Below are 26,267 nucleotides of genomic sequence, written 5' to 3'. Positions count from 1 at the left end.
TGCCTGCCACGCCAACAGATCTACCGATGATGCAGTCTCCATGGCAATGCACACTCCACTGAAACACCTGGACAAAACAAACACATATGTCAATGCTGTTTGTCAACTTTAGCCCTGCCTTCAATACCATCATCCCCTCTATACTGGTCTCTAAATAAACACCATTGGACTAAGCCATACATTATGCAGCGGGATTCTGGACTTTCAGACCGCAGTCTGTTTGGATGGGCGACCATCTCTCTGCCTCCTTCACACTCAGCACTGGATGTCCTGACTGTGTGCTTTTGCCCATGCTATACACTCTCCGCAGGTATGACTGCACACAACTATAAATGGCAACATCGCCAACAGTGATGAAGGACTGTACAGGGAGGAAGTGGAACTCCTCACAGAGTGGTGCATTGCCAACACCCTCTCAGAAAAACCAAGGAGCTGACTGTTGACTTCAGGAGGAGGAGATGAGTACACACGCCACTGAGCATTGAGGGGACAATGATGGAAAAGGTGAGCAGCTTCAAGTTCGAGTATCCACACAGCCAAGGATCTCAGTTGGTCACTCAACACCTCTCGTGTTGCTAAAAAGCCAAATAGAAGCTACACTTCCTCTAAAGGCCAAGCAGTGACATCCTGACCGGCTGCATCATGGTCTAATATGGCAGCACCTCTGCTACTGAATACAAGGCTCTGCAGAGGGTGGTGAACACTGCCCAGCACAGCAGCACTCCTGCTGAACGCAACTCCCTGCAGAGGGTGGTGAACACTGCCCAGCACAGCAACACTCCTGCTGAACGCAACTCCCTGCAGAGGGTGGTGAACACTGCCCAGCACAGCAGCTAAATATAAGGCTCCGCAGAGGGTGGTGAACACTGCCCAGAACCTCACCAAAGCTGCTCTCCCACCCCTTTAAGACATCTACAACAAGAGATGCCTAAGGAAAGCCAGCAACATCTCCACAGACCCCACACATCCCAGCCACTTCCTGTTCCAACCCCTACTATCCTGAAAGAGATACCGGAACGTCAGAGCCAGAACAACCAGACTAAAGAACAGTTTCTACCCATCACATCAGTCATATCGAGAAGAACATGAACATTCACCACAGGACATCGCAGATCTACCCTGACCCATCCTCTTCATCCAGCATGTCCCACTGAGCTCATGCCCAATGTGCATGAATGCATATCACATTATACCCATTACTCTTGAACGGACATTGCACTTTACCCAGTACTTGAATATTGCCAGCGCTCACTACAGGCGGAATACACTTTGATATGAAATTTCTGATGCCATTACTTCACTACTACACATTTGCACACCTGACCTGGCCGACCCCTGCGTACTGTTCACCCGTACTTTATACACAAATCCAGTCGCCCGTGTCTGCATAATCACTGATGCCATAGTCTGCACTCTAAGCATGCCTCTGCGCATACTCTGTAACTATCAGCCACACACCTACTGTCATACAACTGCACTGGAGAATAGCTTGACAGTAATTCGTAATACTGTACAGCCCTGTATTGCTATAATGACAATAAAGTTTAACTGAATTGAAGTCCACTGACAAAAACAGCACAACAAAAACCCAACTGAGCCGAGTTGAACTGAACCCTCCGTGCTTGGTGCCATCAGACTTACTCAGGAGGGCACGGTTCCATGTTACAGGACCGGTGGTTCTCCGGGGGCTTGCTGTCAGGATCGCAGTAGCTGCTCTGGACCACCGAGTTGTCATCAAGCCTCTTGCAAACCAGTTCCTGTTTCTGAGTACCTGCGGACAGATAGCATGACATCACTTCCCGGGTGGGTGGGTTCAGCCGCTGGGCAGCCCTTCCTCTCTGCACCTGCCTCTAGGTGTGCGAGTGTCTCAGTTTTAAGGGAGTGTCTTGATAAATGACTTTACAGAGAAGCCCTTCTGTCCTTTGGCTCCTAATAGTGAAAAGAGTTAGCAAGGAGCAACCGCACGTCCGCTGTGCAGTGTGTGCTTTGCACTAGAAGGTGTGTAGTGGCCCAGGGGTTATGGGGTGGTGCTTGAGTTAAGCCAGGCTCATGCCAAGCCTGCAAGGCTGGCTGGCCTGCAAGGCCATCATGTGACACGGGTCTTCCTGCCCTGCTGCTAGAGCCATCTGGAATTTGTGTTTATTTCGGTCTAGATGTTTTTATTAAAATTTCAACATGTTCCAAACATCAGTTGTTGGACTAACAGTCATAATACAAGTGAGTAAGGGTGAGGTTGCCTTCTTCCTTAGTGTGACAGTGAAGCAGATGCAAAGGCAGCTCTCACAGGACAACTCATCAGAGCTGAATTCTCTGAGACTGCCCCTGTGTGCATCCACGCATGCTAGAATGCAATAACAGCTCCAGTGCATCATACGTATGCTAGAATGCAATAATGGCCCCTGTGTGCATCCACGCATGCTAGAATGCAATAACAGCTCCAGTGCATCATACGTATGCTAGAATGCAATAATGGCCCCTGTGTGCATCCACGCATGCTAGAATGCAATAACAGCTCCAGTGCATCATACGTATGCTAGAATGCAATAATGGCCCCTGTGTGCATCCACGCATGCTAGAATGCAATAACAGCTCCAGTGCATCATACGTATGCTAGAATGCAATAATGGCCCCAGCGTGCATCAAACACATGCTAGAATGCAATAATGGCCCCAGCGTGCATCAAACACATGCTAGAATGCAAGAAATGCTAGAAATGCTTTTTGACATCATTTTGTGGTCTAGAGGCATTATGCTACATTGTCCTAAATAATGCCTTAAATAAACCCTTCGTCAGACTTGAAACAATGAAATTTGATGGGGATGTGCAAATAGGCAAATACAAAGCCAAGCATCTGGAGTGGTGCAAATTCACTGTAATGTCTACAAGAATATTCCAGGACTTTATGGCTTTTAACATCAAGCAAAGCAACAGGGTCCAAAACCTTGCTCTGAGTTCCAGGCAAAGAAGATCAGCACCAGCAATAAAGAAACATTACCAACAAAGCATTTTGCAAATGAAGTACTTTCACAGTATGAAGCATTAAAACGGCAATCGAGGCTGCACCCTTTATGTGGTCCCTGGAGGACACACATGTGAACATACATGCACGCACATGCACCACACACTGTATGCTCCGCGGTCTGCGATGTTTGCATTTTTGCCTACATATCGCAAGTATTTTGAATGTTTTCCGGCAGCCGCAGCTTAAGAGAAACGCAGGCAGGAAAACTATTTGTTGTTGTAGGAAAGCCATTTGCTGTTGGCCGGGCAGAGCGCTCTGCTCATTTTTGAGGTGAGGGCTCACATTAACGTGCGGTTCTGGCATTCAGAGCTGAAAATCTGAAGCAGGCCTGCATTTGTGGCACGGTCCACAGCAATGCGGCACCGGCCAACCGGCAGAAGGGGAAACCTCTGCCGGTGTGGCTAACAACAAATGCAGGCGGGTGAGAAGAAAGGGAAGATGAGTAACGGATGAATCACTGTCTCACTGTTACATGCGGCAGCAGAAACATGAGATATTCTGGGGAGGGCCTCACCTCCAGCGCAGGTCGCCGAGCACTCAGACCAGGGCTGGGGCTGCCAGGAGACGCCAACCTCGTTGTCGCCACTGCCCGTGCGCTGGATGGGCACGTTGAACTTGTAGCGGATACCCTGGTTCTGCTCCTGGAGCAGCACCTGCACACGCGCGGAGGAGAGGCACAGTCTGACAGCTGGAACAGTGGTTGGGCTTCATCTGACGCTCAGACTGTTCTTCTACATTCATTACCAAAAGCGTTGTTTTAACCAAGTATTTGTATGTGTGTGTTATTTAGGCAAAAGCCACACTAATGAAAGCACACCACAGACCAAAGTCTTGCGGTGCTCCGGCGGTGTGTGTTTGTGGGGCTCTGGCAGCGTGTTTTTGTGTGTGTGCTTTGGTGCTGGTATTTCCAGCATGTCTGTCCAGGCAAAAAAAAATCCTGTCTTGGGGAGGGTAATTTTTTTGCACATAGAGTGTGTGTGCACTTATGTGTGTGTGTCTCACACACACATACACACGCATGCACACACACAAACACACAAGGTTGTTCACATTTGGCCAGACAGAGGTTTTCTGTGCGTACATATATAGCTGTTAAAACCACAATCCAGAGTTCAAGTGAGGTTTGTCCACAGATGTGGACTTTATTTAGAGAGAGCCAGAAGATTTCAAACAGAGTGCATTCAAAACTCCCTTCTCCTTCTTTAGCACTTGTGTGTGTGTGTGTGTGTGTGCTCATGCATTTTTCTGTATGTGCATAGTTTACTAATATCCTTGGTAAACGGGGGTCTGAAATGAAGATCGAATCACTTCCAGTTCTACAATGCCTCTATGTGCCCAATCCCCAGATCATGTGACCCACAGCTTCACACAGGTTCTTTGGTGATTACAGCATAACTGGTCTGTTGCCGTTGGTCTGCGTACCATAACAACCAGACTTTCAGTGGTGGCTCCAAGCGCCTCCAGTGATTCGGGTTCATCTGCAGGCCTCCTGTAGTGGAACGGTGTACCCGCTATGTCAAACTTGCGTGGCCAGTCGATGGTCCATGCTCCGTTGATGTAGTAGTCATCTCCCTCTGACTTCAAAGCTGCAGATCACAGAGAGCAAGATAGAGAGAGACAGAGAGACAGACAGACTGTAGACTAACAGCATGACGAGAGCAAGCTGTTGCTGGCTGGCACCAGCTGCCACAGTAAGTGTTGTGAAATGTTGTCAGCCATGACATTCATCACCATGACAACACCATCCTGGTGATGGAGCTTTGTGGTGTTCCCCAAGCAGCTCCTGCTTACTCACGCCTGACACTCCAGGAAGAACCCAAGAAAGAGTAAGTGGGGGGGGGGTCTCAGGTGAAAGTCTGGCATGATCCCCTGCAAATACCATTCCAGTGCAGTTGTCAAAGCAAAGGTCCCGTCTTTAGGAAGAACACTCAGTGCCATATAGTCGCTTCTCTCCTGATTGAGACAATGCCATATTAAGCTAGGAGACATCCAGAGGACTAACCAAGCCCCGGTTTCACGTCATGCACCTGCCTCAGAGCTAGCTTTGGGCCCCTGACTGCCTCTCCATTTAAAAAGACAAGATTTGGTTTCAGTTCCTTTTGGGAATTAGCCATGCTTATCCAAGTCAGAAGCGTAGACAGGCAGCAGCAACAAATTAACGGCATCACCGAGTGTGCCGGCATTACTGAGGCATTTCCCACACATCCCGGCTCTGCGAGGTTTGTACCTCTTCCATCTCTCTTTTATAAAGTGCTGTGCAAAACTGCAAGTGTTAGTTTAAGAGTAACAGTTATGTTGTTGTACCAGGACATACCAAACACATTGGCTGATGATACACTTGGATGAAAGTTAACTATTGTCTATATTCAATTTGTTCTGGTGTGCTGGGAGGCAATTTAAGAGGGGTTTTTGTTGGTCTGAACCTGAGAATCTGATCAGAACCTGAGAATTGCACTCTAAGCCAGCAGAGTCACGTGTCCCCCTGACTGATTTTAACGATCAACTGATCCTACTGTAAGCAGTGTTCTCCATGCACCCTTCCTTACTTGGCCAAGCTTTCTCCAGACCTGCTTTCAGACATCACAAGACCTATTTAAAGAGAAAGGTTCTGGCCATGTACATTCATTTCCCACAGAGGCAGCATGCATGGCAACAAGACTGAAAAAGGCAGAGCTTGGGTTGAACTCACGAGCCCCATCACATGAGAGGTGAAGCATCTTCATCGATGTACACACGGACACTCATCCAGTCTAGTCACTCTGATTTATAATCAATAGTGCGCATGGACTGGGATGACTGAAACCCTTCATAGACCACTTGATTTGCTTCTCACTTGATCCGATTCTAACTTGATTTGATTCCAACTTGTTCTTCTTGATCCGTTATACACCAGCACCAGTTTGGGGACATCCATCAGATGATGACCTCTTGCCTTACAAGCACATGAAAAAATCTGTACATCAACACAAAGGGTGAGGAAACTCAACAAGCTGTCATAGACCCCACCTGGATTTGTGTTTGTGTTCAAAACAATCGAATGCGAATCCGCTTGTTTGATTGTTTAATTAGCAAATAGCCGGAGGCTGTGAACGGTCCTATTCAGCCTGAGGCTGGGGGCGAGAGCCAGGAGCTGTCTCAGCAGCAGGACTCCGTCGAGGTTTTCCGGAGGGAAGGTGGCTGTCGGAGTCTTTCATATTTACATCCGCAAAATGGATGCCAAGTGCTAACCACAGTTTCCCCCATTTGTCCGATTCAGCTCAGGAAATAATGAGGCTGCTTTGTGCCGGCACTGGTCTGAAGGCTGACGAATGCAGGAGTCAAACACAGAGCTCAGAGCACTCACCAATGTAGTTCTTTGACACAGCAACCTCTTTGATCTCGATGTGGACAGAACCCCTTGGAATTTGGACAACCTCCATGTACCCTGGGGAAAGCATAAGACTTCAGACTTACAACCAAAGATCCAGTGTCACATAACTCACCAGAGAACCTGTTTGACGTCACAATGGCTTTGAATATAAAACATGGCAAATCAATTGCCTTTTTAGACAACTTGGATGGTCTCCCCTCTCTATTCCTTTAGAGTTTCCAAGTGTAAGCCAAGGATATTGTTTACCTACAAGAATACTGGCTAGTGGCTACTAGCTGTGATAGCTCAGTAGTTAAAGTACTTACCTAGTAATCAGAAGGTTGCTAGTTCAAGCACCAAGTTACCACTGTTGGGCCCCTGAGCAAGGCCCTGAATAGCTCAAATTTTATCCAGTCAAAATTGTAAGTCATTTTGAATATTAGCATCAGCTAAATTCTTTAAATGTAATAGCTTGTGCATTTGTGCCATTTTTTTCAAAAGAGGGATAATGCAAATAAAAATCATTTAAAGCTCACAGAGAATAAGTAAAAAACTACAAATCCATAACAAATGAAGGAGCCTGTCTCCCTTCTTAGAGGACCCATCTCCCTTCTTAGAGGACCCATCTCCCTTCTTAGAGGACCCATCTCCCTTCTTAGAGGACCCATCTCCCTTCTTAGAGGACCTGTCTCCCTGCTCGCCTGTTTCAGATAATTTACTAGCTATACCTTAAAAGGAGAAAAATGTCTCACTCTATAGAGATAGCGTTTGGAACCCGACCCACAACACGCATGTAATATTAGGAGTGTTGTTAATTCCCTCAGTGGATTATGCAATTAATACTCTTATATTGTGTTACCAATTCTATTTTGACAACTTGTTTCTTCACCCAAAAACATAAGCTCCATCACTGGGTGACAATGCGCACAAAAAAGAAAAAGGACAAAGAAAAAAAATCCCACAGCATTTCCATGAAAAATGTAGCACTTGGCAACAGAGTTGTGCTGGCCCTATGACAGCAGCCAATGCCAGAAAACCAGCGCGTTCATTCCTGCTCTCTCTCACCATACTTGCTGCTTCGATGGGGGACGTCTCTTGTGGAAAGTGATTAAAAACTTGTCGCGTTTGGCAGGCATGTGGAGAGAGGTGGGCGGTAGCCCTCTCTGTTTCCTTTCCCTACTCTCTTCTTCCTCGCTTACTCTTCGCATTGGATTTTACAAACGCATTGCCACCGCCGTTATCCCAGGAGGCGTCACCAACCCGGCCTGTCTCCTAACTAACTAACTAACTAGGTAATGGTTTTGACATAACACACACTTAGCAAGAGGAGTCGGCGTTGGCTAGTGGGCGTGGTTTGGTCAAGCAGGTGGCTTTTGCTCCGTTCGCCTGTGTGGGGCGAGGGCGGGCGACCACTGACCTCCTCTGGGTAGGGAGTTGTTGAACAGTCCCTCGGTGACCTCACATGTGCTTCCATCTCCCCCGCACACACGGCAACGGTCCTCCTTGGCATCTGAGCCCAGGATGTTGTCACAGCCCACATGCTGGAAAGACCCATGTAAACACACACACACACACACACACACACACAAAGCATGTACGCGCATTCTCATTGCTAAACAAACCTTCACATAGTGGAAATGTTCCTTAGCTTAGTATGAGTGGTGGGCTTGAACTGACAAAATCCTCTAATGACACAATTAGATATTTACACATATATCTGAGTTATTTAGTATTTATTTTTTGGACTGGAGATCTTAATACCCTAAAGTAAAAAGAAACAGAACTAGAGGTTTCCAGAAGGCCTCTAAAACCACTCTAGGAAGACAGTGTTCTCTAGCTTTATATGGTTTAAATAGATGACACCACAGGAACCCTAAGCTGACACAGAGGAGTCTTCCCCTGTGAGGAGTACCATGCTTCTCTTTATGTCTGAGCTGAATCTGCTGCTGGTCTGAAAGCCAAACTTTTTTCTGGCTTTGTGAGACATATAAAGATTCCTGTAACAGAGAACTGATGTTGCAGCCAGTGCAGCTGGCTCCCATAGTTTGTACAAAATCACTTTGCGTGTGTGTGTGTGTGTGTGTGTGTATGTGTGTGTGTGTGTGTACATGCCTCACGTTTCCAAATCTGTGATTGTGGAGTCACCGCAAACATGCCCCAGCATCATATTCTATTCTTCCTGTAGAACCATTCTTACTGCTTTCCTGACATGCACAAACCCTGCCAATCCATTTTATTAAACAAATAACATTGTAACCAAATTGTTTATCCTATTAAGTTTGGCAGGCCTGACAAACCAAACATCCAAAAATACAATTAGATCCAGAAGCATACTGTTCTGATAAGGACCTCACTGCTTTTCCTTTAAGAAAATACTTTTTTGTTTGTTTTTGAAAGTTTTATTGTGTTGTAGTGATAACTGCTTTAGCTCAGGGTCTGGTCAGTGTGTGTCAGCACCGAGGTAGAGATAATACACAGGACCATCAGAGTGCCTACCCTTTCTATAGTGGGTCTGGACCCCTGGATGTGGAGACTGTCAAGAATATGAAGACTACCATTCAAGTCATCTCCAGTGATATACTGGAGTCTTCCAGCCTTTTGCTTCCATTACCTCACCAAATATCACCAACTTTGACTTGGGTTAATTGACTCCATTGTGATACTGATTGATGTGATATTGGTGTCATATTGATTAGTGTTAACAAAGGCTTGGACCTACTTGGGTCCTTTGTCTGTAAAAGACCCCCTAGCTGTCTGACTATCTGCCTGTCTGTCTATCCATCCATCAACCTACCTACACTGGTTCAGTGTACTCAAACTGAGCTGGAGACCTGAGCTGGAGACCTGAGCATCTGTGTGCTCACCTTGCACTCTCCATTGATGCAGATGTCCAGGGAGTCGGCCTGGCAGCGCGTCCCGTCAATGACGGCGGGCGACCGCTCCGTGTAGAAGTTGTAGCCTTCAGCCAGGCAGTTCAGGGCACAGGGCTTCACTCCACCTGCAAAATGTGCACCACCTTTAGTCAGGCCACCGCATCCACCGCTGTTGCTTCTGAGCTAGAACAGCCCCAGATGCCTGTGGCCCAGACATTAGTGCGTGTGCAGAGCACTGGACTCCCACCATGATTTAACTTGAACGTACAGGCAGCTTTCTGCCGTGATGGTCCCGGCCGGGACGAGGCGAGGTAGTGCGTTTTCCACTTCACCTTTGCTGATGTTAGCGGTTGGGATGGAAACCCCCCGCACTATGAGAGGAGCGTTACTCATGGTGGGACATGAGCACTCAGTCTGACATAATCAGGCTGACATGAGGAGAATTAATGAGGGTTGCCGGCAGACAGACGGAGATTATCTCCCTCTCCATCACATTACAAGCATGGGCCCAATTCACATGCTTTCTCAGAGCCAAACAATTGGTAATCACCATGGTTATTAGAAGGTAGGACAATAAGGAGTTGCCTGAGGCAACTATGAACTTCCTATCATAGCCAGGCAGACACAGAATTCAATTTTGTGTCTTTTTCTCTTTACTGGTGTCTTGCTGTAAATAAGAACCCCACCTTCCCTCTGTGTGCCGTTAACTGCAGTTCAAAAGATGGATTGGTTCAATTCAGAACTGATTTGATGTGCGCACACACACATACACACACACACAGCCTATTCAAAGGCACACTGCTGTGGAATCCCAGGAATTTTAAAACCATCAAAGAGATGTTTACATTGTTGGTGTTAACAAGGTACACAAAACAGGTTGATATGTACACCGTTACTAGAGAGTTGAGTCTGGGAAGGTTTCATAGAACAGTGTGGGTCCCTTATTGTGTGTGTGTGTGTGTGTGTGTGTGTGTGTGTGTGTGTGTATATGTGTGTGACTGCGGTCCATAAGCCCTCGGTGCTATGGTGGGAGATTGCAAGTTTCATAGCCTTATTATTTACAGCCATAATCTGCAACACTGCTCATCTTTCATTGCTTGTTGGTACCTACCTCCAGTGTAAGGCTTCCAGTTGTAGTACTTTCCGCGGAAAGGCATGCTGTCGAAGTCAGCACACTGCTTCTCCCGAAAGTCTCGAGCCCCCACCGCACAGGCCTGGGGGTGCAGGCGAGTGAACATGTTAATCAGTGTAGTGTGCTTTTGCTTAAACCCCATCATTTCAAATTCCAAAAATCATTCCAAAAACCTCAGCCCAACCCAAAGCTGACATCTTCTCGAACCCGTGATGATTTGACTCAGCCATAACTGAGACAAGGATAAAATCTGCATGGTGACATCTGTATCTGTGTTTCATCAGCTGATTTATGTGGCAAGTAAAAATATACTCCTCCCACACTGCTCTGAGATCCCTGTCTCCAAACCACCACCCAGCTCACAAACAACAACTTGAAAATGGACTGTGACCCACAAAAAAGTGGCCAGGCTGTGTTGTCGGTAGGAGCTGCATTGACGTTAGGAGCTGCGTTTCGTGCCTTTGTTTTGTAGCAGAGGATGAGGTTGACCTGGTGTAATCAGGCCTAAGGAACCTGAAGACAACAGATGGCACCAAAGAGTTGAGTTCAGCCTGTCTACTGATATCCTGTGACTGAGGGCCCTGAGTCAAACACACACATTGAGCTAAATACCCAAAAGGAAATCAAAATCAATTCAAGCATCAATATACACTATGTCATAGAGCTATGTCTTCCCAAAGAACAATGGCAGTTGGATAATTAGGCAAATCTAACATACTAAATCTAACATGAAAGCTGCCTTTCTATCACTCAGAGAAAGCTGCAGTGGTAAACTCCCTCTATTTCCTTCAGCATTGCTCTTTTCATTCATTTATTCATTCATTCATTCATTCATTCATTCATTCATTCATTCATTCATTCCCTCATGGGCTCCATAACCGATGTTTACATTCTCTGCACAAGCTCTCCACCATCTCTCTTCCATACTGGTACCAGTACCACACCCTGGTCGCCACATCAACAGGCAGCTCGGAGGAAGCGGCCACTTTCAGCATTGCTGACATGGATAGGAAGGCAAGAGCCAGTGAAGGATGGCTGAGGGCAAGAGATGAGCTCATTGTTGTGAGAAGCAGAATAAGCAGACTTTCGCCCAACAACAGCCGCGAGGCAGGGGGGGGGGGTCCACAGCCTCTATGACTCAAATCATAATAAATTCCGACGCTGGACAGGAACACCCTGGCCAGGCGAGGCGTCCAGTTGCAGGGCGGCCCTCACACTTTCACCCCCACCCCCTCCCCCGCCTAACTCCTCCGAGGACTTTTGGACTCCAGGGGGGTTGCGAGGCTAATTACGTCAAGCCTTCGTGTCCCAGCGCCGTCGGCCAGAATCCCACTCAACGCCCGGGGCGCGCCGTCTGGAGCTCCCCCGGCTTGACTCGGTGTCATCGGCAGAACCAAGGCCATCCGTGATCCGTTTGTTTTGGACATGGCGTCTTCAGGGGGATGAAATAGTGGTTTGGTGCATGCTGTTTGTTTTCCAAAGTAAACACTCGCTGCTTGTGCAGAGCTGTTATTTTTAAGATTTGTGGTAGAACAACCCCAAGGCCCCCTAACTGGCTCAGTTTTCACCTTCAGAAAACAGGCCACCTTGAAGTAGACGGAGAGGGCAAATGCGAATTTCCAGCTTCGAAATATTTGTTCACTCTAATTCATTTTTTAAGCTATGGAAGAAAAAAAAACGTGGGTCTTTATGGATCACACAGTTAAAGCTGAGTTATGCTAAATGTAACCAAGCATGTGTTTCTGAAGCTTGGTCTCTGCTTCATGACTTGAATAACAGACAGTAACAAAATCAATCAATGTACATTTCAAAACCCATGACAATACTCACTTTGGTTGATTAAAAACCCTGAGGTTCTTCTCCTTTCATAAATTCAGAAAGCACTCAGAGCCTCCATATTAATTCGCATCCAAGTTTCATGAGGCTGACAGCTATGGAGTGATGCAGCAAAGCACAACTGGCAATGAAGAGCTTTAATGAGTGGGGTGGAAATCGGCCACAGATAAAGTGAGCAAGCATGAAGTCCTCTAGAGTTCATAAAACTCTGAACCCTCCAACTTGCATAATCAAACTCCTTTTTTGCAGTTCTAGGGACAGCTTCCCTTTCCAAAAACCCACTATTAACCTACACTGAAACTGATCTCAGATCACCAAGGCCATATGCACACAAAATAGAGAGGGTGACATCTTTGTATGTCTGGTGTTATCTCTTTAATCATTTTCTGTATAAGGCCTTGTTATAACATCAGTAACATGGTTACACCTTTAGACCAAAACAAGCAACAAAAACAGAGATGAGGTTCCAAATGCACACATCTTACGTTAGCGGCCAGGCGTTACGATCTCGACACACACCCCCAAAAGGTACCCAAGGTGCATGTGAGTATGATGAATCAGGACAGACAGCGAGCGGGAACTCACGTCCGTACTGCAGGATCTATAGCGCTTCCTCTCACCCAGACAGTACTTCCCTCCACCAGATGGCCTGAAGGAGAAAAAAAAAAGGCTAAAATAGACTGATGAGGACCTTTCTTCACAAAATGAAAGTAAACAATAAATAAACAAATAAGCAAAACCACACACAAGCACACACATGCACACACACCTTACAGCCAATACCAAACAGCATCTGCAGAGTGCCATTTGAGCTTAATGGGCCATCACACTACTGATATGGTTTGTGCTAAGGCCTCAGAAGCACCCTCAAGGCTGGATAAATCACCACCAGTAGCACAGCTGGACTGCCAGTGCTGCCGGTGGTGGTGCGTGTGTGTTTGTGTGTGGGGGAGTAATCATTCGACCCTCTCCAGCTGGACCGAGATACCATCTGAGTGGAGACGGATCATCCAGCGCACCCTCCCCTGGGCTGAAGGGAAGGCACCCTAAATGGGGGAGGTGTGGTGCTGGGGTTGCAGAGGGGGTAAGCTTGGGCGCTCAGAATGGTTACGGATGAAAGCAGACCATCAGATCACACGGCTCCAACCATCTGTTACCTGTTGGGGTTAAGCTGCCTGTCACGCAGCCCCACATTCAACTTCCCCTCACCAAACACTCAGTCTTCCCTCACCAAACACTGAAATTCCCCTCACTAAACATTCAGCTACGCCTCACCAATCACGCTTGAGTTCCTCACGTTCCTCACAGCACACCTGACTCAACACATAGGGGGCTTAATAATTAACCATTGGTGGAATCAGTTGTGTTCAAGCAGAGTGAGCAGTAAACTGTTCTGCAGTTGTGGAATGCCTCTGATAAAACACTGCTTCAAGGATTCTAAGAGAAACAGCAATACCTGCTACTTAACTAGCATGAAAGCAAAGCCTCTCATCACGGGCTCTTCATCTTCTAGTCTGTCGTTGGTATGCATTTATGTAAGATCTACAGGAAGGTACTTTTTTTCTGCTGCTAAGCCTCTGATAGAATCAGGAAAATATATTATGTAAGAAGTCTTGCTTCTTTCATTAAAATCCTACAAGGACTTGTACCCGTTTCAAGGGCGAGGTGACTTTGGAACAAGAATGGATGTGAGCTAAGTAATGAAAAACCCATCCCTTTGAGGTAAGCACTCTCTTTCAGTGGGGTAGGCCTCCACTTTAGCACCATACATGAGCATTCAGGAAAGACTTTGGCTCTATAAGCTGTTTCCAGATGCTGTTGTTTGACAGGGAGGTCCAGACAAGGCTGTCTGCATTCAGGTTGCACTGACCAGCAGGGCAGTGTGCTCTACTGCTGCATGTGTTACTGCAGTGTAGTGTGGGAGCATCCACCTCTCCATGATCTAGTGTAAAACAGGCTCGATCTTTCTTTATAACTACCTGTCTCTCTCAAGCCTTTTCTGCAGGCTCACACTCCTGACAGACATTTCCCAGGTGATCCAAGCTGCTGACTCGGGTCGCACCACCTCCTGCATTTCAGGATCCCGGGTTTGGGGGCCGATCAACCTTACACAGGCGTTACACAGGCCACTATCCGCCACTAGCTTACAGCTGAGCATGAGGACAGACATTCTCTTGAGCACTGGAAACGAAAGCCAGAACAGGCCAGGGCCGGCATCCGCAGCCAACTCCGAGACCCAGACAAGGCTGCTCATATTACCACCAAGAACACGTTCAGCACAACACAAAACAACAGCATAATTTTTTTGCACCGGTGCTAGCAGGACAAACCAAGCTTGTATGAGCGAACAATAAGAGATTAACTGCATTCCTTTGAAAATGAGTTGTTCCGAACCCACAAGCAGACACTTATGCAATAATAACAAGTTTTTTCATTATTAAATTTTGCTATTAACATGCACGTTTTATGTCTCCATCTGAGGCAGTGAGTGAGGCAGAGATGAGACTAGTGTGTGGAACAGTGAGTGAGGCAGAGATGAGACCAGTGTGTGGAGTAGTGAGTGAGGCAGGGAAGAGACCAGTGTGTGGAGTAGTCAGTGAGGCAGGGAAGAGACCAGTGTGTGGAGTAGTGAGTGAGGCAGGGAAGAGACCAGTGTGTGGAGTAGTGAGTGAGGCAGGGAAGAGACCAGTGTGTGGAACAGTGAGTGAGGCAGAGATGAGACCAGTGTGTGGAACAGTGAGTGAGGCAGAGATGAGATCAGTGTGTGGAGTAGTGAGTGAGGCAGGGAAGAGACCAGTGTGTGGAGTAGTGAGTGAGGCAGGGAAGAGACCAGTGTGTGGAACAGTGAGTGAGGCAGAGATGAGACCAGTGTGTGGAACAGTGAGTGAGGCAGAGATGAGATCAGTGTGTGGAGTAGTGAGTGAGGCAGGGAAGAGACCAGTGTGTGGAGTAGTGAGTGAGGCAGGGAAGAGACCAGTGTGTGGAGTAGTGAGTGAGGCAGGGAAGAGACCAGTGTGTGGAGTAGTGAGTGAGGCAGGGAAGAGACCAGTGTGTGGAGTAGTGAGTGAGGCAGGGAAGAGACCAGTGTGTGGAACAGTGAGTGAGGCAGAGATGAGACCAGTGTGTGGAACAGTGAGTGAGGCAGAGATGAGATCAGTGTGTGGAGTAGTGAGTGAGGCAGGGAAGAGACCAGTGTGTGGAGTAGTGAGTGAGGCAGGGAAGAGACCAGTGTGTGGAACAGTGAGTGAGGCAGAGATGAGACCAGTGTGTGGAACAGTGAGTGAGGCAGAGATGAGATCAGTGTGTGGAGTAGTGAGTGAGGCAGGGAAGAGACCAGTGTGTGGAGTAGTGAGTGAGGCAGGGAAGAGACCAGTGTGTGGAGTAGTGAGTGAGGCAGGGAAGAGACCAGTGTGTGGAGTAGTGAGTGAGGCAGGGAAGAGACCAGTGTGTGGAACAGTGAGTGAGGCAGAGATGAGACCAGTGTGTGGAACAGTGAGTGAGGCAGAGATGAGATCAGTGTGTGGAGTAGTGAGTGAGGCAGGGAAGAGACCAGTGTGTGGAACAGTGAGTGAGGCAGGGAAGAGACCAGTGTGTGGAACAGTGAGTGAGGCAGAGATGAGACCAGTGTGTGGAACAGTGAGTGAGGCAGAGATGAGATCAGTGTGTGGAGTAGTGAGTGAGGCAGGGAAGAGACCAGTGTGTGGAGTAGTGAGTGAGGCAGGGAAGAGACCAGTGTGTGGAGTAGTGAGTGAGGCAGGGAAGAGACCAGTGTGTGGAGTAGTGAGTGAGGCAGGGAAGAGACCAGTGTGTGGAGTAGTGAGTGAGGCAGGGAAGAGACCAGTGTGTGGAGTAGTGAGTGAGGCAGGGAAGAGACCAGTGTGTGGAACAGTGAGTGAGGCAGAGATGAGACCAGTGTGTGGAGTAGTGAGTGAGGCAGGGAAGAGACCAGTGTGTGGAGTAGTGAGTGAGGCAGGGAAGAGACCAGTGTGTGGAGTAGTGAGTGAGGCAGGGAAGAGACCAGTGTGTGGAGTAGTGAGTGAGGCAGGGAAGAGACCAGTGTGTGGAGTAGTGAGTGAGGCAGGGAAGAGACCAGTGTGTGGAGTAGTGAGTGAGGCAGGGAAGAGACCAGTGTGTGGAACAGTGAGTGAGGCAGAGATGAGACCAGTGTGTGGAGTAGTGAGTGAGGCAGGGAAGAGACCAGTGTGTGGAACAGTGAGTGAGGCAGAGATGAGATCAGTGTGTGGAGTAGTGAGTGAGGCAGGGAAGAGACCAGTGTGTGGAGTAGTGAGTGAGGCAGGGAAGAGACCAGTGTGTGGAGTAGTGAGTGAGGCAGGGAAGAGACCAGTGTGTGGAACAGTGAGTGAGGCAGGGATGAGATCAGTGTGTGGAGTAGTGAGTGAGGCAGGGAAGAGACCAGTGTGTGGAACAGTGAGTGAGGCAGGGAAGAGACCAGTGTGTGGAGTAGTGAGTGAGGCAGGGAAGAGACCAGTGTGTGGAGTAGTGAGTGAGGCAGGGAAGAGACCAGTGTGTGGAACAGTGAGTGAGGCAGAGATGAGATCAGTGTGTGGAGTAGTGAGTGAGGCAGGGAAGAGACCAGTGTGTGGAACAGTGAGTGAGGCAGGGAAGAGACCAGTGTGTGGAGTAGTGAGTGAGGCAGAGATGAGACCAGTGTGTGGAGTAGTGAGTGAGGCAGGGAAGAGACCAGTGTGTGGAGCAGTAAGCTGGACTGTAAAGGGAACGGGGAAGCTGCACAGTTTTATGGTGGGAGGGGAGGGTCAGGGGGCGGGGCTTACTTTGCCTACTTACGCTGGACTGTCACAGTGGCGTGCAGACGAGGAGACTCCGCCCCCACATGTGCGGCTGCACTCGCCCCATATTGACCACGGACCCCAGCCTCCGTCAACACCCTGTGGCCAGGTCCCAAATGTCACACAATCGCCTTGGTAGCACCACTTACACACACACGCACACACACGCGCGCACACACACACACACACACACACACACACACACACACACACACACACACACGGTGGGAAGAAACAAACACAGTACTGTAATGTGATTGCCCATAACTGAGACCTCTAAGAGCATGTTGTACACTATTACAGCTGCTATATGAAGATTTTCTTCTATGGCTGAATATGGATGTTAGTACAGTGAGAAAAAAAGACTGTATACTGTTTGCAGGAAAACATGAAGCAAACATTAGTGTTTCTGGTAAACTAATTGAAACCCCTTTGCTGAGGGCCAATCGCCCTGTAAAGCCTTGATTTGGCTGCATTGTGAAACCATACTGCATACACCTAGTGTCCCTAATCCAAACCCACAGTGCTAACAGAACCGTGCTCCTTGGCACACCCACCCTGAGCTCTGCAGAAGTTCTAGATGGAATAAAATCTTCTTACTCCAAACATGCCTGAGTAATCCAGCCTTGTCTGCAGAACAATGAGGCCAGTGATTGGAGACAGGGGAGACAGTTTGTCTTTACTACACAACTGTGTTTGTAGGTTACGCTCTCTCTCTATCTATCTATCTATCTATCTATCTATCTATCTATCTATCTATCTATCTATCTATCTATCTATCTGAGCACAGGGTAATGTGAGCACAGAGTAATATGAGCAGAGAGTAATGAGAGCACAGGGTAATGAGAGCACAGGGTAATGAGAGCACAGGGTAATGTACTAAGGCACCATACAAACAAGATTAAAGGAGAGGCAAAGAAACATTAGGGTGTCTGTTTGGGGGATATCGGGGTGTAGGATGCATGGGTGGAGGGTGTCGGGGTGTGGGGTGGGGGCGTCAGGGTGTCTGAGTGTGTGGGTGGAGGTTGTCTGGTTGTGGGGTGGGTGGTGTCGTGGTTTGGGCTGTCTGGGTTGAGGGTGTCTTGGTGTGGGGTGGGGGCGTCTGGATGTCTGGGTGTGGGTGTGTGGGTGGAGGGTGTCTGGGTATGGGGTGGGGGTGGGGGGTGAAAGGTGAAGTGGGCGAGGGGGGTCCTACTGGAACAGGTATGCACATCAGCACTCCAGAAATAACCCCTCTAAGAATGTCTTATCTAGAAGCTCTGATATGGCTTTAACGGTCCTGTCTGTCTTCCCCTGGAGCAGTTGAACGCATGGTTAGCGTTGCTAACCGTCTTAACACAGAAATGATTCAGAACCCAGATTTTGTATTGCCTCTGTATTTTATCACAGATGGGCTACTCAGAGATTTGCAGTTCTGTTTAATTATAGATCTACACAGAACTTTAGTGAGCTTTGCTCTATATTTTTCAGCAATGTATTTTCTACCCCTGAATACATGCGATGCATAAATAACTGTAAATATGAGCAAATTCTACATTTGCATTACATTGTGTAAACCGACTGTATGGCTGTATCTACAGACTATTAATCCTTTCTAAGTCAGTTTAATATGCTCGGAAGTTAACCGGCTGATATCTAATTGTCTTGTGCTCTGTTTAGTTGTGCCCTATTTCCAGTGAGCTCTTTCAGGAATGACCCATTTTAAAACAGCAGATGATGTCTGGATATTTTATGCATGTATATACAAATGCATAAATGTAAATTAACGTATGCAGAATTGTTGGCATGAATAGTATTAACAAATGCATTCACTGTATAAATATTATATTAAAAGCACCCAGCCTGGTCTTGAGACAAAATCAGGCCAATAACAGTTGACAATACACACATGACACAAGGTACAATCAGTATAGTCGGTTGGTTTAGGAGTTGAGAAGTCAGAAGATAAGAAGTTCAGAAGTTAGAATTTTAGGAGTTTAGAAGCACAGTCACATTGCCCTCTTGCTACACTCTGTGAGATACATGGCTGACGTTCATATTCCTTTGATGCTAGCATGGCCAGGAGCAGACACAAGTTTGGCTGGAAAAAAACCAAAAAACTGCTGGCCCTGCAGGCAGACAGGGAGGATGGCCCTGGGCCCGGTGCTCCAGCGAGGCATCGGTAACGCTGGGTGACACTGTGTGACACTGTGTGCCCCTGGCCCTGGGCCCGGTGCTCCAGCGAGGCATCGGTAACGCTGGGTGACACTGTGTGCCCCTGGCCCTGGGCCCGGTGCTCCAGCGAGGCATCGGTAACGCTGGGTGACACTGTGTGACACTGTGTGCCCCTGGCCCTGGGCCCGGTGCTCCAGCGAGGCATCGGTAACGCTGGGTGACACTGTGTGCCCCTGGCCCTGGGCCCGGTGCTCCAGCGAGGCATCGGTAACGCTGGGTGACACTGTGTGCCCCTGGCCCTGGGCCCGGTGCTCCAGCGAGGCATCGGTAACGCTGGGTGACACTGTGTGCCCCTGGCCCTGGGCCCGGTGCTCCAGCGAGGCATCGGTAAGGCTGGGTGACACTGTGTGCCCCTGGCCCTGGGCCCGGTGCTCCAGCGAGGCATCGGTAACGCTGGGTGACACTGTGTGCCCCTGGCCCTGGGCCCGGTGCTCCAGCGAGGCATCGGTAACGCTGGGTGACACTGTGTGCCCCTGGCCCTGGGCCCGGTGCTCCAGCGAAGCATCGGTAACGCTGGGTGACACTGGGTGACACTGTGTGCCCCTGGCCCTGGGCCCGGTGCTCCAGCGAGGCATCGGTAACGCTGGGTGACACTGTGTGCCCCTGGCCCTGGGCCCGGTGCTGAATGGCTCCCTCGAGGCAGCAGTAAAACTGGGTGACAGCATGTGGCCCTCTCCTATTGTTCACTGTCAAAGCCACTGTTCAGGGGCAACAGGGATGATGTTCCTCATCCACAGGAAATTCCTGTGGTCTTATCCACAGACCAGGCACACTGAGAGGTGTACAATGCCACAACCCTAACACCCCACCTGCGGGGCCCACAGGGCATTTCCCACAAGCCTAGATGAGAGTGGCTTGGGCAAGACCAAGCTTTACATTTTATATTTATTTACATTTATGGCATTTAGCTGACACTTTTATCCAAAGCAACTTACAATTATGACTGAGTACAACTTGAGGAGCTTGAACCAGCAACAAGTCAAATACCTTCACCACTGAGCTACCACTGCTCATGAGCACTGTTAAAAATGAAAGGAAGTCAGTATTGTGGTCTGTTAGCTTTAAGCAAATGACGATTTTATCTGCGGTGGGCTGCGGAAACAGGAAGTCATGGGAAAAAGTCGTGTTTGTTGAAGCACCTTGCATTTTGAGCTGCCTGCAGTTTACCTGTATAATATAAATTGATAGAATAAAGTTAGTGGTGCTGATTTCTGTCTGTGGAAGCCGACTTACCCCCTTCTCGATGCTGCCTGTCTGGCAGAGGGTCCCCTCTGCTGCTGGGATACTGTTGGTAACACAACGATTACTTTTGCTAAGGCACCAGAGTTCTCTACACACTTCCTAGGAAAGAAGCCAAAAGCAAGTTGGTCAGAATATATCACACCACAGAGGAAAACAGTCTGATAAAAATCACACCAAAATCTTGTTGCAGTACAACTCCAGTTTTAGCATTTGTACCTTCAAAAAAAATTTTGGTCAATGAGGACCAAATTGCAGAATTTGGGAGCACAAAAGACAAGATGATATGTGCTCCACAAACGAAAACTTCAAGCAATGACAAGCAACACTAATTGGACTGCAGACATAACAAGACCTGTGTGTCTCTTTTGCATTTGTAAACAAGCCACCTCACTTTCAGCCCCGTCTCGTGAAATCTAGCGGAACTCTGCGTGCCACGCGCCCCAAGAGAGACGGCTGAGATCAGCAGCAGCTTCCTGAGTGCAAACGTGCATCACGGTCCTACACGTGAGTCATGGCAACAGTCCTACACGTGAGTCATGGCAACAGTCCTACACGTGTTTCACAGTGATGGTCCTGCACGACTTTTGATTTAATGTTCCTTCAACATGTCCCGGACAACACCTTAGGGCTTATGATGGCACAGGATATCCAGAACAGCTGCATATATGAAAGGACCAGGCCTAAGACTTATAGCACAGCATGCTAAGTATACACCAGTGGTCCTAGCTGAACAACCATGTGAAATAAAGTGGAAACTGCCTTACAGCTTGTGTCTGTGGGTATCTATGATTGGCATCGCCTGCTGGCACCCCACTTAGAGCTCCTGGTGTGTGAAGCCAGGGCACCTGGGAGGTGGGACAGTTCAAGGACAAGGACCGTTCCGCTGCATCCAGGATGGCCGAGGATATCAAAGCGTCCTCAAAGGCTTTGATATCAAAGTTGCTTCACTGATTAGAGGGTTATTGTTGCATATATTTGATATTCTCTACTTTCCCAACTTCAGAACTGGCACAGCAGGACACAGACTAGCACAAAAGCATGACAACTAGAACGTGCCTGTGCACAGCAGTGCCAGTGCTGTTACGGAGCTCTGCAGTTCAAACGTAACAGTGCCAGTGCTGTTACGTAGCTCTGCAGTTCAAACGTAACAGTGCCAGTGCTGTTACGTAGCTCTGCAGTTCAAACGTAACAGTGCCAGTGCTGTTACGGAGCTCTGCAGTTCAAACGTAACAGTGCCAGTGCTGTTACGTAGTTCTGCAGTTCAAACGTAACAGTGCCAGTGCTGTTACGTAGCTCTGCAGTTCAAACGTAACAGTGCCAGTGCTGTTACGTAGCTCTGCAGTTCAAACGTAACAGTGCCAGTGCTGTTACGTAGCTCTGCAGTTCAAAAGTAACAGTGCCAGTGCTGTTACGTAGCTCTGCAGTTCAAACGTAACAGTGCCAGTGCTGTTACGTAGCTCTGCAATTCAAACGTAACAGTGCCAGTGCTGTTACGTAGCTCTGCAGTTTGAATGTTCTTCTAAGGGCTGCTTCCAGCACGATTCTGCAGAAATGTGTAGCATTCCCACACCAAATCCTGCTCCATCCATGTGCTTGCAATTTTCTGAAGGCTTGTGTTAAGCAGATGGCTGATCAGAAAACATGAGATTGTCAGAATCCCCAAACATTACATGCTGTAACAAAATGGAGTGCAGGGGAATACTGGTCCCCTCTTATTTTCAAATGTCTTTCATTCTGACCTACACCACAGTTATGAGCTGAATAGGAAAATCACAGGATCATCTCTTTCACTCACTAGTGTCTGCTGTTAGTTATCTCTCTCAACAAATGTGATCTCTATAGTCTCTTCTAGTTCTAGCTGGAATAGCCACATATCCATACCCAACCAAATAGTCTCCCGTACTATTCATTCCGTCTTCTGGTGTCTCACCTCTCCTTTTTCTGTGGATTCGGTTTATTTACCTAAGCATGTTGTTCTTTGGAGAAAATCCTCATCATTCCAAGGTTAAGGATTATGTAGGCTTAGTGCCAAACCCTGATTTGGCTCTACCTGAAACGTGTGAAGATGTGTGTGTGAAAGACAACAAATAGCTACAGAGTAAAAAATAGCTGCCCCACATGCTATTAAAACAATTACTAAAAATGTCCACACTGCCGTTTGATCCCCTATGAGGAAATCTCCACATGCCAATCCCTACTCTAATCCTGGCGAGATAAAGAATATCATCAGAGTTAGACCTCAACTCCTGTTCTCTCACAGTTCATTTCAGCAGGAGTATAGACATGCTAAAGAATGGCTGTGTCAGAGATATGGCAACAGCTGTTCTGAGGACAGTAGGGACATTTGCACCAATACCAACATAGACATATGATATATCTTTACAAGGGCCTTCAGCTCCTTTCATCTAATCCCCCTTTTTTTTTTTTTGTTTGTCATGGAAAAAACACATTTTGCACTCAGCAGTGCTGCTGGCAGGCCTGTAGAACACATCACATCCCTCTGGCCAGCTGCTTCGGTGTCAGTGAGAAAAATAATAACCTGACCTCGGGCACGGCTCTTCTGAGCACTTTACCCGTCAGCCTTCTACCCAGTGTCCAAAGCGCTTTGAATCATCCTTTGTCATAAAAAACCCTTGAAATACTATATACTGTATACACACACACACACACACACACACACACACACACACACACACAGACACACACACACACACACACACATACACCACAAATTAAACCTACAGACAGAGCAGAAAAGGAGTTTTTAAAAAAAGTCTGAAATGATTTGTCCTTGTGGTGCCCCGTATGTTTTCTTCATGTGTGCTACTTAATGAAAAGGGCCATTGTACTGAAACATCATGGTGAGATTCTCATGCAGATTTGATCATGGGACCAAATATTTTACTATGAAATACCAAGCATTTCTGTGGCCAGACAGAAGTCGTGTGGCTATTGGCTACATATGGAACTGCTGACTATTGCTCCAGTCTCAGTGTTACGTTTTCTTGCACAGTTTCTTGGGGGGTCATAATGAAGGGTCATTATTCTGTGTTTGGCAGTCACAGAGCTGTTCCTCACATTTAACCCCAAGGGTCTCCATATTGCACATGTTAATGGCTTTGCAGCTCAAAAAATCTGTGTTTTTCCTAAACTGTCTAAACTGAATCTGTGCGTTTTTCTGAAGCTGTCGAAACTGCTTCTAAAGTGCCCAGTGAGTTGAACGAAGTTTGTTAGAACCAAGAAAAATATGTGATTTTTGACCCTTTGGCTCTGAACTTGGGGAATACTGATGTCTTCTGTATGACCTTCATACTTATACACACCAATGAGAGGTCTGCCAGGGACGTTCTCCATGTTTGCTGGTCTGGGTGTGCAATAACCAACACTATGCGGCAAGAGCCTAGAAAGGCCAGGTTATACAGCAGTCTCGCACCATGTGACCACACTATGTGACCACCCATGTTCCCAGAGCATGACTGAGTGTGTGTTCTCCTTACCCCATATTTGCACTGTCTGGAGGAGGCACCGTACTGGAAGCGACACTGCTCATCTGCGTCGTACACCTGCCCCGGAGCCACTGTGGGGTACAGGAAGTCTCGTTTCAGAGGTTCATTGTCCAGACACGTCCCCCGACCTGAGCTGTCGAAAAAAAACAAAACAACAAACCTGCAATAGGATTGGCTCTTCTGCACTGCATGCCCCGCCTCCAATGGCTTAAGGACACCAGGATAATTTCACTTAAAACATATACGCCTATTTTTTGTAAATTGTTTTGTAAATGCAATTAATATGCAGAATACAAAAAGAGATTGGGGGGGGGGGGTGGAGTGGGGGTTGGGAGGGAGAGGAAACAGGAGGACAAGAAAGAAGAATGACAGACAGCATTCTTAAAACAGAGATCTGGACTTATATGGTGCTCTTGGCCTCCTATGGAATCCTTTGAAGCACCAGTAAAGTGATGAAAGGGAGGGAGAGGAGGCAGAAGAAAAGCCCCTGGAGAGACCAAGGGTCACGTGGCCAGTGGAAAAGCCATGTTTAGTCTGTTAAGTCAGACAGAAATATGGACACTCCATGAAACTCAGATATGGGGGGCGAGATGGTGTGATTGCCGGTACGATACACAGGCACAGCAGTAAGATCAAGCTTGGAGGAAGAGAAGGCCAGGAGGCCTGGTTTTGCTGGGATGGGATTATTCTGGGTTTGGATAGAGAGTGTATTCTGTTCCTCGCATCCCTCGATGGACAGCATTCTGCTCGAACCGGGAGCAGACATCTCAGACACGTCTGCCCCGCACAACCAGACCATTTGCCCCTGACGATGAAGCAGCTGATTATTATCTCGGCTACAGCTCCCACCTCTTCCCTCACAGGGAGTGCAGAGCTCTCCAACGGCGAGTCCAGGCCAGAATGGGTAGGGTTTCCTGAAAATCTATGACCAGCTTTCCCCTTACCAAAAAGCAGAGCTTACCTCTGCAGGAATGCATACGTTGACAAGGTAGGAGAAACCCCACAGGCAACTGGAGCATGCATTAAGGAAATCCAAGAAGCAGAATTTGACAGCAAAAAAACTCCACCACAAGCACAGAGATCTGGTTTCTGTTCAGCATGCTAGAGGAAGCATTAGCTGAAACAAGGATCTCCAGCTTCCCACCAAAATATTGGAAGTCTAATCTAATTGAAAACTAAACCAAATACATTGGAAAAGAAAGAAATACAAGCTTTTGCCCTGGAGGGAACAACCAGTGCTGTATTCAGTTACATTCCTTCAATTTTCCTTTTTTTGTCGTCGATGTTTGGTGGAATAATCCTTTTCTTTGGCTTTCACAAGATCCCCTCTGCTGGGAGGAAGACGAGCCTTACCCCACCCCCTCAGAGTGCTGATGGACCATTACAGATCTCTGTTTATTACTTCAGAGGAAGGCAGAATAGTCATTTTAAAAATAGGAGTGATTATCTGACATGTCAACAAAACTTCCTCCCATTTGAGACATGGCTGACTTCAGTCAGTGGATATCTTGTGCAATGCAAATAGACTTGAACTATAACTGTCCACTGGTTTTAGACAAAAATAAATTACACGAATGTCTCGGAAAGTACACAATAAATCCAAAATGTGCTGTAGGAAGGCTTTCATTCCATTTCAAGCATGCGTCTGTTTGCTTTTGCACAATAATGAAGATGGTAAACACTGAGCTACGAGGAAACCTTATCCATAGTAGGATAAACTGTTTCTTGAATACGACTCCCTCTAATGCAAGCAACATGAGCTGATAAAGCAAATGCGCTGAACACAGGCCAGCTCCACAAGCAAAGCTGTCAACTTGGCAGGAAGAAACAACTTCCGAAATCTGATGGACAAAGAGTGAGGGAGGGAGCAGCGTTGGGAAGTGAGGGAGGAGAGGGAGGGTGGAAAAAGTTGGAAAGGAAGGAAGTGAGTTAGGGAACAGAGTGAGGGAATGGCAGGAGAGAGTGAGTGAGTAACGGAGCAGGGGGAGGGAGTGAGAGAGTGAGGGAGTAGGGGGAGGGAGTGAGAGAGTGAGGGAGCAGGGGGAGGGAGTGAGAGAGTGAGGGAGCAGGGGGAGGGAGGGAGAGAGTGAGGGAGTAGAGGGAGGGAGTGAGAGAGTGAGGGAGCAGGGGGAGGGAGTGAGAGAGTGAGGGAGCAGGGGAAGGGAGTGAGAGAGTGAGGGAGCAGGGGAAGGGAGTGAGAGAGTGAGGGAGTAGGGGGAGGGAGTGAGAGAGTGAGGGAGCAGGGGAAGGGAGGGAGAGAGTGAGGGAGTAGGGGAAGGGAGTG

General features: G+C 47.8%; 1 protein-coding gene across 1 annotated transcript in view; it reads right to left on the bottom strand.

The window, feature by feature from the left end:
• adamts6 (ADAM metallopeptidase with thrombospondin type 1 motif, 6) overlaps positions 1–26,267 on the bottom strand; it is a 59,732-nt gene that overhangs the window by 9,330 nt on the left and 24,135 nt on the right. The window contains exons 12-22 of the mRNA XM_027007625.3: positions 23,975–24,116; positions 20,469–20,576; positions 17,020–17,165; positions 12,799–12,862; positions 10,357–10,459; positions 9,237–9,370; positions 7,790–7,913; positions 6,367–6,447; positions 4,446–4,609; positions 3,538–3,676; positions 1,642–1,771 (exon numbers count right to left, since the gene is read on the bottom strand). Coding sequence (XP_026863426.2) covers positions 1,642–1,771; positions 3,538–3,676; positions 4,446–4,609; positions 6,367–6,447; positions 7,790–7,913; positions 9,237–9,370; positions 10,357–10,459; positions 12,799–12,862; positions 17,020–17,165; positions 20,469–20,576; positions 23,975–24,116 — 1,335 coding nt within the window. The remainder of the gene's footprint in view (positions 1–1,641; positions 1,772–3,537; positions 3,677–4,445; positions 4,610–6,366; positions 6,448–7,789; positions 7,914–9,236; positions 9,371–10,356; positions 10,460–12,798; positions 12,863–17,019; positions 17,166–20,468; positions 20,577–23,974; positions 24,117–26,267) is intronic.

This window comes from Electrophorus electricus, chromosome 19 (genome assembly GCF_041902795.1).
Source record: "Electrophorus electricus isolate QZ-2024a chromosome 19, ASM4190279v1, whole genome shotgun sequence".
In the NCBI taxonomy this organism is placed as follows: domain Eukaryota; kingdom Metazoa; phylum Chordata; class Actinopteri; order Gymnotiformes; family Gymnotidae; genus Electrophorus; species Electrophorus electricus.
This window is presented reverse-complemented; position numbering and strand designations above follow the sequence as displayed.